This window comes from Cynocephalus volans, chromosome 9 (genome assembly GCF_027409185.1).
Source record: "Cynocephalus volans isolate mCynVol1 chromosome 9, mCynVol1.pri, whole genome shotgun sequence".
In the NCBI taxonomy this organism is placed as follows: Eukaryota; Metazoa; Chordata; class Mammalia; order Dermoptera; family Cynocephalidae; genus Cynocephalus; species Cynocephalus volans.
This window is the reverse complement of record NC_084468.1, coordinates 61,562,325-61,576,915: the sequence shown is the minus strand read 5'-3', so window position 1 is coordinate 61,576,915 and position 14,591 is coordinate 61,562,325. Positions and strand designations below refer to the sequence as shown.

The following is a 14,591-nucleotide window of genomic DNA, read 5'->3' as shown; positions in this document are numbered from 1 at the left end:
GCTGCATTATTAAAGGATTTGCTTCTTTATTTTGGAGATTCTGTTAGAAAGGGGGTCAAGTTGGGGTCCCGAATCAGCTCTGGAACAAATGTCAGTTCAGTTAGGGCATAGACTTCATTTATGGAAATGTTAAAAAGCCAACAATAACTTCTATGGAATAATATTACGATTTTTTTAACTTTGTACTGTTTAAAAGAAAAAACCTACTTTTAAATACAAATAAATGTGTCCCTTTATTTGCTACTACAATTCCAGCACACAGAAGATAAGATTACCTGTGACATAATTATTTACGGACCTGCAATGGCTTGCTCCTTCTAGATTAACCCAAATAAATCAACAGACATGAGAAAAGCAGTAGCAAAGGACTTTATGTAATCTGATACATTTCTCAGAAAACTAAGTATAATTTAAAAGTGCAAGCAGATCAATAATTCTGTAATCTAAAATTTTAAATCCAAAATCAAAAGGGGAGTGGATAAGATGTAGTTTCATGCAAAGCACTGCTCATCCATCACCATTTGGGGAAAATGGGTGCGTGTATTTGTATGTGTGTGCATATACTTAATTCATTTGACTCATAAGCAAATGGTTAAATTGGGAAAGGTTAGGCTTTGAAAACTCTTTCGTAGAAGTGGATTTATTCAAGCAAACGTGTGAGTCACTGTACATATTTTATACACCACAAGAATGATTATGATCATAAAACCATTTTTGTTTTGTTTTCTTTCTTTTTTCTTTTTCTTTTTCTTTTTCTTTTTTCTTTTTTTTTTTTTTTTTTGCCAGAGAGGGCTTTCAGTAAATATTTTCTTCAGAACATTCTCAGAAAGAATTGAAGTGCAAAGCCACAAAAAGCAACAGTATTTAAATATATAACACATAGTAGAGTTAAAATTATCACACTAGCTCTTTTAAAATCTCATTGCTATTGGTAGCTTCTCCCATTTCTTTCATCATTAATTCCTGTTTGGGTTTTTCAGCACCTTTTTTATAAAGCAAAATTTCCCCATGTGGATTTTGAACTGTAGGTTCCCGGCCTCTCTGATTAGATGTGTTTATGACCATGTTGTTTTTAGATCGTAGGGCGTAGGCTTCTCTGGGCTTTGATCTTTTTTGGAAGAGCTGGAACTGGAAAGCATCTTGGAAACCACGGCGGAAATTCTCATTGAAGTAACCGTAAATGATAGGGTTGATGCTGCTGTTGCAAAAGGCCAGCCAGTGGGCGAAAGGGTAGATGTAGATGTTGATGACACGCAGTTCATTTGGAGAAAGGTCAGCATAGTCTGTGAGCATCATCAGAGTCCACAGGGGCAGCCAGGAGAGAATGAAAAGCAGGGCCACGTTCAGGAGCATCTTAATGACCTTCTGCTTCTTCTTGGACACCACATGCCACTGCTCCTGGCTCTGCTTCCCCATGTGAGGCACTGCAGTCTTGAAGAGTGAAATCCCAATCCTTCCATACATGATGACAATGAGGGACAGGGGAGCCAGGTAGATGCTGGTGAACAGCACAGTGGTGTAGATCTTTCTCATGTCCTGATTTGGCCAGTTTTCCCGGCACCAGTAGACTGGGCTGCTTTTATTCTGGGAATTGAGTCTCACTCGGTAATATTTTTCTTCTTGTACATGTAACATTACTGCAGATGGAGACATAATGGTGATGGCCAGGACCCAGATGATCACAATAATAATAAATGCTGTCTTGATAGTGAGCTTTGGTTTAAAAGGGTAGACAACACACCGAAACCTGCAATAAAAGGAAACTATCAGTGAGGCACTGCATCATAACTTCTAACCTAGTTGTGAATCTAATTTATTTAAGTGATTAGGGGATTCCCACCCACATTCCCCTCAAAGATATAGAAGTTATTATTTGCTGTAGAGAGGCATGCATTGTCATTTTCCATAATTGATATATAAGATAAATTTTAACTCAAAATTTGAATAAATGGAGTGTATCAGACACTATTAATAATAAAAAAGTAATAATGGCAACTATCATATATTGAACAGGAACATTGAAAACTGTTCCAGGCTCTGTTCCATTGGTTTGCATGGACTGTCTCTTTAAGCCTCCCCATTTAAAAGACTGGAAAACAGACTTCGGAAGGTAATAACCTTGTCCATAATTACAGAGAGTTTTAACCCAGGTAGTTTGGCCCCAGAACTCATACTCAACCACTACAGTGTGCTCAGTAGACTGCTAGCTCTTTTGGGCTGTGATAGACTATGTCAATAACAGTCGATGAACTGTTTCTCCCTGATGCTCTTGTGTGGTCCCCTACATGGTATCTGTGTGGTTAGCCATATAACTTGCTTTGGCCAATGAGACATTAGCAAGCATGATGCAAGCAGAAGCTTTGTATGCACTTGCACATTGGAGCTTGTCCCTTTGGGATGATTCCTCTTAAAAGCCAGCTTCCAAATTCTGAGAAGCTTGAATTAGATGACCGGCACATAAGGAAAGATTCTGGAGAATGAGAAGTTGGCTTTCTTGGATGTTCCAGCCCCAGCTCAGCTCCCAGGATAACACTGCAGCATGAGTGATTCCAGCTACAACCACAGAGCTGGAGAACTACACAGAGGTGCCCAGTCAACTTACAGAATCATAAGAAGTAATAGAGTATTATTGTTTTAAGCCACTGAGTGTTTTGGTGATTTGTTTCACAGCCCTAAGAGTCTGAGGGTTTCCACTGTGAGTTCTGATTATGAGCCTTCCTGTCGTTCTATATCCTCTGATGAGCATGAAAATTCAACATCAGTATGTAGAATATGCCTTATTTATTTTATACTATTTTGTTTTTGTAGATCTTGTCATTGTTATTATTGATGTCTACTATATTGATTAAAAGATAATCATACTATTAAGCAACTGTATAACATTTTATATTTTTGCCTTTTTAATCTTCATTGATTTTTATGATGGCTGTGTAAAACTGAACCGTTATAAAAATTTACTTTCCATATAAGTAAAGAAAATCTGGAGCTTTAAGAAATAATAAAATCTAGAGCTTTAAGCAGATGAACAGCATCTCTAGATTAACTTATCTGATATATCTTCACAAAATGACCAGGTAGCTTGGGCTTTGACTGCTTGTTCTCATTCTTGATAACTTCTTTATGTGTAAGGTCTTCTCTTTTAACCTCCAAATGCCCCTCTAGTCTTCTAATCAAGCAATCCTTCCATTCAACCACCCTTAAATTGTGGGTAATTTCACAGGAACGATTCTAGGTATTTTGCTCTTTGTGTAGACCAACTAGTAGGGTTTCAAATATTCCTTTTTATTGCATCACTAGAGGCTGGGAAAGTGGGGTAAGGGGGATAGGAAGAAGTTGGTTAACAAATACAAAATCATGGCTAGATAGGAAAAATAAGTTCTAGTGGTTTACAGTAGTGCTAGGCATCTATAATTAACACTAATTTACTTTATGTTCTCAATTGGTAAGGACGGGGAATCTCAAATGCTCTCATCACAAAGAAATGACCAATTTTTGTGATGATGAATATGCGAAGTACCCTGATTTGATCATCACACATTGTATACATGTATTGAAATATAACTATGTACCCTATAAATATGTACAATCAATACAATACATGCCAATTAAGAAATATAAATAAAAAATATTCTTTTTTATTTTTTTCAGTAAAAAAAATCTGAGTATATATATTATATATTCAGGAAGGCAAAGATGAGGAAGATATAGCATGATACTTGCCAAGAAACAGCCTATGTAAATCTAGTGTAATAATTACTAAAATTGTGTTGAGTTTAGGCTTTATCCAGAGAGCAATGGGGACTTATTGAAGGATTTTATATGGCTGAGGGAAAGATCAGTTTCACAATCTAGGAAGCTTATTTGAGTTGCGCCAAGGAGAATAAATTCGAGGTTGGCTTGACTGAAGATCTAAGGCCAGTTAGGAAATAATCTCAGTATTCCAAGTGACAAAGAGTAGTGGCCTGGTTCAGGACTAGTTAGCACCAGACTGATAGGACTGGAAGAATGATGGCATAGAATTTAAAAAGAGAAGATTCAAGGATAAAGCTAAGAATTTCACTTGAGTTGGGTGAGTAATCCTGCCATTCAGTAATTTGGGGAACATGAGAAAAGGAGCTGCCTTTTTGGGGTCGGGGGGAACTTGTAGTAGAGATAATGAGTTCACTTCTGAATATGTTTAATTTGAGGTGCCTGTTACTGGATGTGCAGTGAAATCCTCCAGTAGGCACTATTGAACGTAACTATGAAATTCAAGAGAAAGATTTAGTCAGGAGAAATAGGTTTAAGATTTTTTTTCTTTTAGTTTGGCTTTCTCTAAGAGCTGACCCTTAAAGGATTTGAGTGCAAATAGTTTATGTAGGAGGAAGATGTAGCAGCTATAAAACATGTCCAAATACCTTGACATTCCTTCCAAATTCTCCTCTCTTCTTGACTATGGACTGATGACTCCATTCTCATGAATAAAATGCACTGGAAATGACACTACATGACTTTCACTGGCACTCTCTCTTGGGATGCAAACCTTCAGATCTGTGAATTGACATATAAGAAGTCCAGGTGCCTTGAAGCTGCTATGCTAGAAAGCCCACGTGGAGAGATAGAGAGTGCCTGAGGAACCCCAGTTCTTTCAGCCCCACAGCTGTTCAAATCTTCCCAGCCTAAGGCACCAACGTGAGAGTGAGAAAGCCTTCAGCCCCAGCCTTGGAGCTGCCCCACCCGATGCCAAGTAGAACAGAGACAAGCTGTACTTGCTAAATCTTCACACATCACAGATTCATGAGCATAATAAATATTGCTGCTATTTTAACTTACTAAGTGGTTTATTTTGGGAGTGGCTTGTTATATAGCAGGAAGTAACTGAAAGTATAGAGAGGTGATACAAGGATGGGAAGGTAGGTAGTAAAGGATGTGAATTAAATCATTAGTTTCATGATTATCCCACCTTTCTATCCCATGATAGAGAAAGTCAAGTATTTCTATACCAACACTCAAGAGATTTTGGCCCAGGGATGCTCCAGGGGGTATTAATTCCCTGGCATTTCTGGCCTGCTTTGATCAAGAATAAGGAGGCTTTATACAATTTGGATGAGAGATACAGAGATGAAGACACTAGCAGTTGGATGTCAGGCAGAACCCACTGAAAAGTGCAAAAGATATGAGCAGAGCACTGAAAGCATCTCGCTACAGGAGTGTGATGGTTAATTTTACATGTTAACTTGAGTGGGCCAAAAGGTGCTCAGATTAAACACCATTTCTAAGTGGGCCTAAGAAGATGTTTCTAGATGAGATTAGCATTTGAATCTGTAGACTCAATAAAGCATATTGTCCTTTCCATTATGGATGGGCATCTTCTAATCCACTGGAGGCCTGAATAGAACAAAAGGCAGAAGAAAGAGGAATTTGTTCCCCTTTTTTTTTCCTGCTTGAGCTGGAGCATCTCATCTCATCTTCTCCTGCCCTTGGACTGGAACGAACACCATTGGCTCCTCTAGTTCTCAGGCTTTTGGACTTGGACTGAATTACACCACTGTGTTTCCTGGTTCTCCAATTTGCAAACAGCGTATCATTGGACTTCTCAGCCTTCATAATACCGTAAGCCAATGCCTCATAATAGTTATCTCTCTCTGTATAGTATGTATATCTAGACAAGAGTACTTCAAAAAGTTCCTGGAAAAATGAAATGAAAAGATAATAGAATCTGTCCATGAATTTTATTTTAGCATATGCATATGTTTCCATGAACTTTTTGAAGACCCCCTCATATATCTATATCTATAACTATATCTATATCTATCTATATCATCTATATCTATATCTATATATCTATCTATATATCTATCTAACTGTATCCTATTGCTATTCGTTCTGTTTCTCTGGAAAACACTGTCTACTGCACGAGTCATTGGCATGTAGATGGTATTTGAAGCCTCTTGAATTATAGTATTACCCGTACTATACTACTTTAAGATTGATTATTCCTCACAAATGCTCTCTTAGACAGATTAATGATTTTTTCCTTTCTCTCCAATAGCTAAGATTAAGACTCCAATATTTCTATGATGTGCTCAAACATATTTCATTTGCACAGTGTTAAAATATCTTGTACATACCAAATTCTAAATAATTTCTTGGTCCAGAATCCTCCTCATTAATATACAGTTATAATAGGAAAAGACCCAGAGCTGCCCTTCTTTTAATAAAATTCATTAGGTTAAACACTGATAAATATAGTTCTGAAATTTATAAACTTGACTATAAGATTTAAATGTAATAGCACAGGACTGATTGTTCTGCAATCACAAAAATAAATAAGTCTTACCTTTGTTTACTGATTTTTCTCTCTTTTGAAAATATTTTGACCACATAGAAAAGCAAACATGGTTACTTCCTTTAAAACTTCCATATATATTATTGTTTTAAAAAATAAACCATTTACACCAACCATTGAATTAAAACTAAATGTTTATGCCTTTTAACCATAGGTTATGTATAATAAACACTTTTATCAAGTTTATTTTCTGTTTACATGCCTATAAAGATATTTTTAAATCAGTAATTTTTCTTTGAATGAAAGATATAGTTATTACATTGCTATGTACACATTTTACTTCTCGTAAGTATCAAAATTTTTTAAATGAACATTTATTATAAAGAACAATTCAATTTTTTTATTGGTGCTACCTCTGAACAATTAAAAATAAAATGAGTAAAACCGAATTTACCTCCTTAAAATCAATTAAGTATATGTAAGACACAATTTAAAATATAATATCCCTCTGAAATTCAAAGCAAAACACTTCATGCAAAGAATAAAAATAATTCTTGCACTCAATGATTAATCTCACTGTTAAGATTTTTCACACATATAGAAAATTGGAAGGAAATGTAGTATATATCTGGGTTATTGCTATCCAGATTTAACAGATGTTAAATATGTGTCTGTCATATTTACATCATGTTTTTAATAAACAAAGAAGAAAGAAAGAAAAAAGAAAGAAAGAAAGAAAGACAGAAAGAAAGAAAGAAAGAAAGAAAGAAAGAAAGAAAGAAAGAAAGAAAGAAAGAAAGAAAGAAAGAAAGAAAGAAAGAAAGAAAGAAAGGAAGGAAGGAAGGAAGAGCAATCAAAATAACATGTTGAACTTTCAGAAGGAGAGAACGGAATTGAGAACGGCTACTAGAGATGGGAAAGGGGAGGAGAGGAGGGGTCAGCAAGAATTGGTAAAGGGCCACAAAAAAATGATTGCATTGTGTAATGTTGAATATACTAATTATCATGAAAAAAATAAAGAAATAAAATTAATTAAAAAAAGAAATAAAACATTGCAGATACAGTTGAAATCCTTTCAGTAGATCTACTCAATTCTATTCTCTCCCCAGACACCCTAAAGTTGCTACGTATCCCTGATGCCCACTATTTTATGTTTTTACAGTGCTATTCTGTACATACACTCTTTTGAACTGTACATAAAGGCAATATATTGTCTATATCATTATGCAACCTCTTATGCATGCATGTTGATTTATGTTGATCTAGTTCATTGATGTTAATCACTGAAAATTTACCCATTGAATAAAAATAACACAATCTGTTTACTGATTCCAGTCTCATTTGCACTTTAAAATGAGGATCAATGTTTATTTCTAAATGTGCTCAGAAGGCATGATAAAAAGAGTGAAAAAAGTTTAAAGATATTTAAGTACCAAATGTAGTGTGTACGTAACATAGCAAGCTTGAGATTCAAGTAGAAGATGAAAATGATATTATTATAGTTTTTCATTCACTCTAAATATATGCAATGTAATTGAAGTATATAACTCATTATAAGCATTCACATAAACCAATAAGTTACTATAGCACTACTTATTAGTATCAGTAATATAAACAAATAAATAATATATAAATAAAATAATTTAGTATAATTATAGTAGTAGTGATAAGTTGTGCTAACTTTGGAAATCATTAACCCACAAATTTTAATGTGAATCTTATATCTTTCATATGTGGTGATTAGTATATGTTTAAATTCTATTCTCTTTACCTATAAACCAAATAAACAAAGACCCACATGATAAGTTCTTAAAAATAGATTAAAACATTTTGTAAATAATAATGTAAATAATAGATAAATATTTAAAACAGAATCTATCAAGTTCTTTTGATGTCATGATTCCATTGAATTTCATATTTTTAATCTTGCTCTCTCACTCTGTTTATATGTGAGTATGTGTATATATTCATATATACACATGCACACACAAGGAGTCTTCAAAAAGTTTGTGGAAAGATTTGTACTTGTATTATCTTTTAATTACATTTTTCCATGAACTTTTTGAAGTCACCTCATATATGTTGTTGGTTGGTTGTTTCCTTTATTGGACCAGTTTCACTTAGGAAGACCCCTTATCTTCCAGGTCATTGTTCATTTTACTTCTCAAATATCTCTTCATCCTTATTGCCACTGCCTCAATAGACATGTACCTCCTCACCAATCCATATTATTACAAAAGTTTCTTAACTGCTCTCTCTCTCTCTAATCTCACACTACTCCAGTCCATTACATTTGCTGCTAGTTTTTCCAAAATAAAAATTTAGTCATTATCCCCCTGTATAAAAGACTTCATTAGTTCCCTGTTGTCTTCAGGACAAAGTTTACACTCCTTAAAGTGGAAGGTAAGCCCATTGAAAATCCACCACTTGCCTCCTTTGTGGACAAATGTCCACTCCGCCTTCCCTGTTCCAGCTGAACTGCCACTCTGCACTTCTCTGGACATGTGCCCTCTGTCTATGTTTGTCTTAGAAGATGCCCTTTCCCCCGTTTCTTCCCAAAGCAAATTTCTGATCCCTCAAGATTTAGGCAGATCTCATCTCTTCTGTGAACACACCACTACCTGTCCTGACAGGTAGAATTGATCATTTTCTCTTTTGCATAGCTGTTATATACCAGACACCCATCAGAGAAAACTGTTATTTGTTAATGGGCCTATCTGTTCAGCTGATGGTAGATTTCCTGAGTCAGCACTTCATCTCAGTTGTTTCAGATGGTACACAACCCAGCCCAGTACCCGGCATATCATAAACTCTCAACAAAGCATGCAAATGAATGAGTGAATGAATGATTTTTCATCTTAACATCTGGATAAAATTTTAGATTTATTTCAGCTCATTTGCATTTTCACCATTAGGAAATTCTAGATTCTAGTGTGGAAAACAGTGTAATTGTAACATGCTTAATTATTTTGTTATAAAATATGAAAAATTCAATAGTTTTATTTTCTTATTACTATACCTTTAGTAGGCATATGCCTTGCTCTTAAAGACGTAGATGTTATAAATACAATTGGGGGAAAATATGCCCTAATTTAGTAGATTATATATTTTTCTGGTGAATTAGTTGCAGACATGCCTGTTTTTCTGGATCAGAGTTTGATGCTGACTCACCTATCCACTGCTATTGCAACTAAAGTAAAAACGGAACCCGCGACTGATATTCCCTGGACCAGTCCACTGACCTTGCACATTGTACTTCCAAATGGCCAACCTGAAAGAGAAATGGGACAGTATTTGAAAAAATCATATTTTTATTTTGTCTCATTCAAAATATAAACAGAAAGTTGTGAAATAAAGACTAATGCAACAATTTTCTAAGTGATAGCCAGGCAAAAATATTTCCTACTATTTTCACTATCTCCAAAACTCTATTTTTTAATACACTGGTAATAAATCAAAACTTACATAGTAGTTACTACCTTCTAGGCACTTTAATAAGAGCTTTACATTTATTAACATATCGAATCCCCGCAACAAGCTTTTAAAGACTTTATTATTCTCCTCATGATATAGACAAGGCAACAAAACAAATACCACATGGCTAGTCAGCAGCATATTAGGGATTTAGACCTAAGCAGTAGGATTCCAGAGTTCAGACCATTAACTCTTATGCAATAATTCCCTTTAAATGAATAAAATGGTCAAAATGGCGTTTTTGTAATGTGGAAATGTATCCCATAAATTACGAGGAAGCAGGAGTTACATACAAAACAAATAAACTATGTTTATTTATACATAATGTAATAAGACAATTTATATCAGAGGTACTTCCAGAATAAAGAGTACTTTGTATGAACAAAAATAGTCTATTTGAATTGCTTCCTGACTGAACCTAAGCTACTAGAAAGTGTATTTGAAAAATTAATAAAACCATTACAACGGTTTGATATTCTAAAATCCCTATCTGCTGTTAAAGGAAAGTAACAATATTTTTCCACTAGCAGATGTTCTAGTTTCACAAAAGATGAATATTACACATTTCTCATATTTTTAAAGTTTATCTTTAAAAAGTATCCTACAATTTATTTTTCCAAAACAAAATATTCTTACTTAGTATAAAATATTTCAAATAACCTAAATAATCTAAGTGTATCTAAAAAAAAAAATGGTCATCTATCTGACCATCCAAAATAGGTGTTTGAGTGACTTTAGTGAATGGAAACCAAAAGAGAATATGTCTCCCTCAGTCCTAAAATTTGTTAAGTTGTTATAGTATTATTTTTCAACAAAAATGCAAGAGTGTATACAGTCTTTGGTTGAACATGGAAGTATAAGCATATGTTTTATATTACCACCCTCACCAAACTCTACTAAAATGACACCAGTAGAGATTGAGGTGCCGGATACTACTGAATGTGAAGTTGGGAAAACGACATGGTTGATGAAAATGACGTATAAATCCAATCAGAGGCCACTGGATCTTCCCCCATGCTGGCAAAAGAACAGAGGTTTACTCTCTGAGGAGGTGGAACTGCTGGTGCTCTAGACTCTGAGTCACCATGTGCAGGGATAGTGGGTCCCACAATGTCACAGAAAGATCAAGCAAAATTATACCGTTGCATGGAATACCACTGGCTCAGAGACCCACTCAGTTCCAGAATGCAGCAGCCAGCCTACATCCCTATGGCAGTAGATCAGAGGGCTTCTTTCTGGGGAAAGTGACCTGTTCAAGAACACAAACAGATTTTGACAGCTGTGGATTTCTTAATGAACAGCCCAGACTAACGAGATTGGGGGTGGTCCTACCTTCAACCTCCAGGCATTAGGAAGTTCCAGGCAGCCACATAGTACCTCACTCTAAAGCACAAGCTTCTAAGTACCAGTTAACATTAGGGAAATCTCAAATTTGAAAGAAAGAGACTAAAATAGGAAGAAAGAAAGTTTGGGGAAAACTGAGATGAGTCAGGTATTTGAAAAATGAAAACAAAAATGTTACTTACAGTGTTAGAGAGATGACACATCTTATCCTTCAAACGTGTGCATAATAGTAGAAGGAATATGCAGAAAATAAACAAAAATAGCTCAAAAAATTTAAAATAGGATAATGGAAATGAAGAATTCAACATAAAGGTTGGAAGAGAAAGTTGAGAAAATCTTTAAAAATAGAACAATAAGGGGCAGAAGATAGAAGAGAAAAGATGAAAAAAAAAAAAAAAGGCACTCAGACTCTCCAATATCTGTTTCATATAAATAGAAGAAAGAAAAACAGAAAAGAACTTTACAAGAAAATTCCCCATAATTGAAAGGCATTAGTTTTTCTGATTGAAAGGGCCTAGTTGTGTCTGGAGCAATAACTGAAAACAAAAAAACTTACTCCAAGGCATAATTTTATGAAATTCAGAAAAGCTTTCAGTGATAAAAACAAAATACAAACCATGGGCGAAAGAAGCAAGAGTCAAATAGCATCCGATTTTTCAGCAGTAACAACAAATTTTTCAGCAGTAACAGCAGAGAAATCCCTTTAAAATTCTGAGGGAAGAAATTTCCAACCTAGAATTCTTCATACAGCCAACTGTAACCAAGTGTGAGCGCAGAATGGTATCCTATTTGCAGACATACAAGATCTTGAACATGTTTTATCTCAATGCACCATTTCTCAGGAAGGAATAAACCAAGAAAAAAGAAGACCAGAAAAGAGGAGCTTGAGCATAAAGAGAGGTGAAGAGAATTGTTAGGGTCTCAGTGAAGAAACATCCCAGAGCAATAGTTGGATTCCATGTCTGGCGAGTAACATGTTTGGATAGGAACAAGAGGACGGATAGCATCAGGAGAGGTACCTAAAGGGAAAGGTGCAATTTATAGGTTACCTGATACGTTTAAAGGTATTGGCGAGAGTGATACTCCTGGAAGAGAATTTGAGTATGCATGACTGATAGGCACATACCAAAAACTAAGTAAATCAAAATACACCCTCAGTAAATCCAGGAAAATGAAAGACATTTAACAAGAAAGAAATTGATATCATGTACTTTCCATGGCTCTGTGGGGGTACTATGCACATTATATAGGAATGTATACTCTAAATATCGACTAAAACAAAAACTATTATATAATTACATTGTGAGAATGAAAGAAGATAAAGAGTGTGAATGTGTGTCTGTGTTTGTGTGATGGAAGAGGATTATGAGAACTAAATTTACATCTACTTCAGTTTGAAACAGAATATTGAAAACATGTTATTTAGAGATATGGTAGTAATTGCCAAAAAATACTGAAAGTGGTTGCCTCTTGGGAATGAATATCAAGGGGTAAGGAGGGGCAGTTTACATGCAAACATTTTAAAGTAATAATTTAATTAAATTAAAAATATTTATGGAGGAAAATATTGAGAGCACTTGTTATTGGCAAAATAACATGCCTGAAATTAGGATAAAAGTTGATAATTTTTATCCACTCTTTCACCCGTTTTTTTTTTTTTTTTTTTTTTTTTTTTTTTGTCTAGCACAGTGTCTTGAGAATGTTACATCCTTAGTAAATTTTTTAAATGATAAACATCACAAAAACTCAGAATCTATGCAGTATGTGACTGATAGAATAGGCACTCTGAACTCTTTCTGGCTCCCACTCAAGAGAAAGGAAGGAAACAGGAAAACTCCAGAGAGAAACCTCTTTTTCTATTTTTCAGTAAACTGATGTGAATGCTATGAAAGGATTAAGAGCTATGATATGGCTCAAACTGCTCTAAATATATTTAATATGCTGCTAATGTTTCATTTTTTTTCTTATACAGATTTGGAATGTAAATATCTTAAGCCCGGCTAGCTTAGTCGGTAGAGCATGAGACTCTTAAATATCTTAAGTACTTCTCATTAATTAATACCACAAATATTTATTAAGTTGATGTTGTGCACCAAAACTGTAGTGGGATCTGGAGATACAATTTTCCTACACTTTTGGAGTATATAAAGTAGGACTTAATATAGTAGAAATGTGGATCCAGAGTCTGTAGGGCAGTACCCTAACTCTTATAAGGTGAAGTTACTTATGTTGCATATATAAAGTACCACTTTTTGAGAAATCACTGGAATTTTTCCATCTTCCATCAAAAACTGTTGGAAATACCTCTAGCTAACCACAGGAGGGCGTATATCTATTTATGTTTGATTGAAGACATTGCATCAATTGAAACCAGATTTATCAGTTCCTTGAACTTTACAGACCCTAGCAATATTTCTATCATATTGTGTGTGCCCTGAATGTTATTAAGCAAATTCAAAGCTTTGGTAAGAAGTGCTAGATCTCATTCTCCGATGACTTTCAGTGAACACTCCATAAAAATGACAGCCTCTACTCTTCATCTCTGTCACTTTTATTTTTCTCCATAATTCTTCTCATTCTCTGACTAATTACAGTATACATGTATTTGTTTATTATCTGTCTCTTCCTTTAGAATGTACCTGGTGAAGTTCCTGGAACTCCATTAATACTTGTGAATAAACGGAATGAATGAATGACCTTGCCATGGCTACAGGGATATGGGAGAAACATTTTCTCATACCATCTTTGCACCACACACAAGTCAACATACCTGCTATGATATTGTCCAGCAGAGTTATAGGCATACAGAATATGCCAACTAGTAAATCACTTATTGCCAAGTTTAAGATGAAGAGATTTGTGACAGTGTGCATGTGTTTGTTCCTCATTACAATAAAGCAAACCACAGTATTTCCCATCATGCACAGGAAGAAGATCAGAAAGTAGGAAAAAATGAAAATCGCTGCAACTTGAGGTTGGTGAAGATAGTAGTTCACATAGGTAATATTAATATCTGAGTGCAGATGATGTTTTGTGTCATTGGCATTCCAGATGTGATGCCAGTTTTCTGAAGAGTTTGAGTCCCATTTCTCAGTCATGATGGACCTTAACAAAGGAGAGGCAGAAAAGAAAAGCATGATTAGAAACTGGTAGGATATAAGTTCTGTGCTTGAGTTTATTAACAGCGACACTTTTAAAATATCATGGAATTTTGATAGGCCTTCTATAACAATCCATCAGTTTTGCATGGAACTAGGTTATAAATAAGGCATTCATATTATCAAGATTTTAACCAAGAGCATTTGAAAATTCCACATTATGCCAAAGGTAACAATTACTATATTTTATTTCATATATTTCTATATTATTTGTATATCTCACTTCTTTGGGTATACCTCTATCCATTTGCAACATTTCCTTTGCCTTCCAAAACTGTCCTTCCCTCTGCCTCCAGGTATTATAACCTGTCTAAACTCATTTGTTCTTTTAATGCTAACTTACATGC

At 34.8% G+C, this 14,591-nt stretch overlaps 1 protein-coding gene across 1 annotated transcript; it reads right to left on the bottom strand.

The window, feature by feature from the left end:
- Window positions 1-897: 897 nt before the first annotated feature.
- Window positions 898-14,184, bottom strand: NPFFR2 (neuropeptide FF receptor 2). Its single transcript, XM_063107451.1, has 3 exons — window positions 13,857-14,184; window positions 9,440-9,539; window positions 898-1,747 (listed from the first exon to the last, which is right to left on the bottom strand). Exons 1-3 carry the CDS (start codon window positions 14,182-14,184, stop codon window positions 898-900), a joined length of 1,278 nt encoding a protein of 425 aa, XP_062963521.1.
- Between the last annotated feature and the right edge of the window lie 407 nt (window positions 14,185-14,591).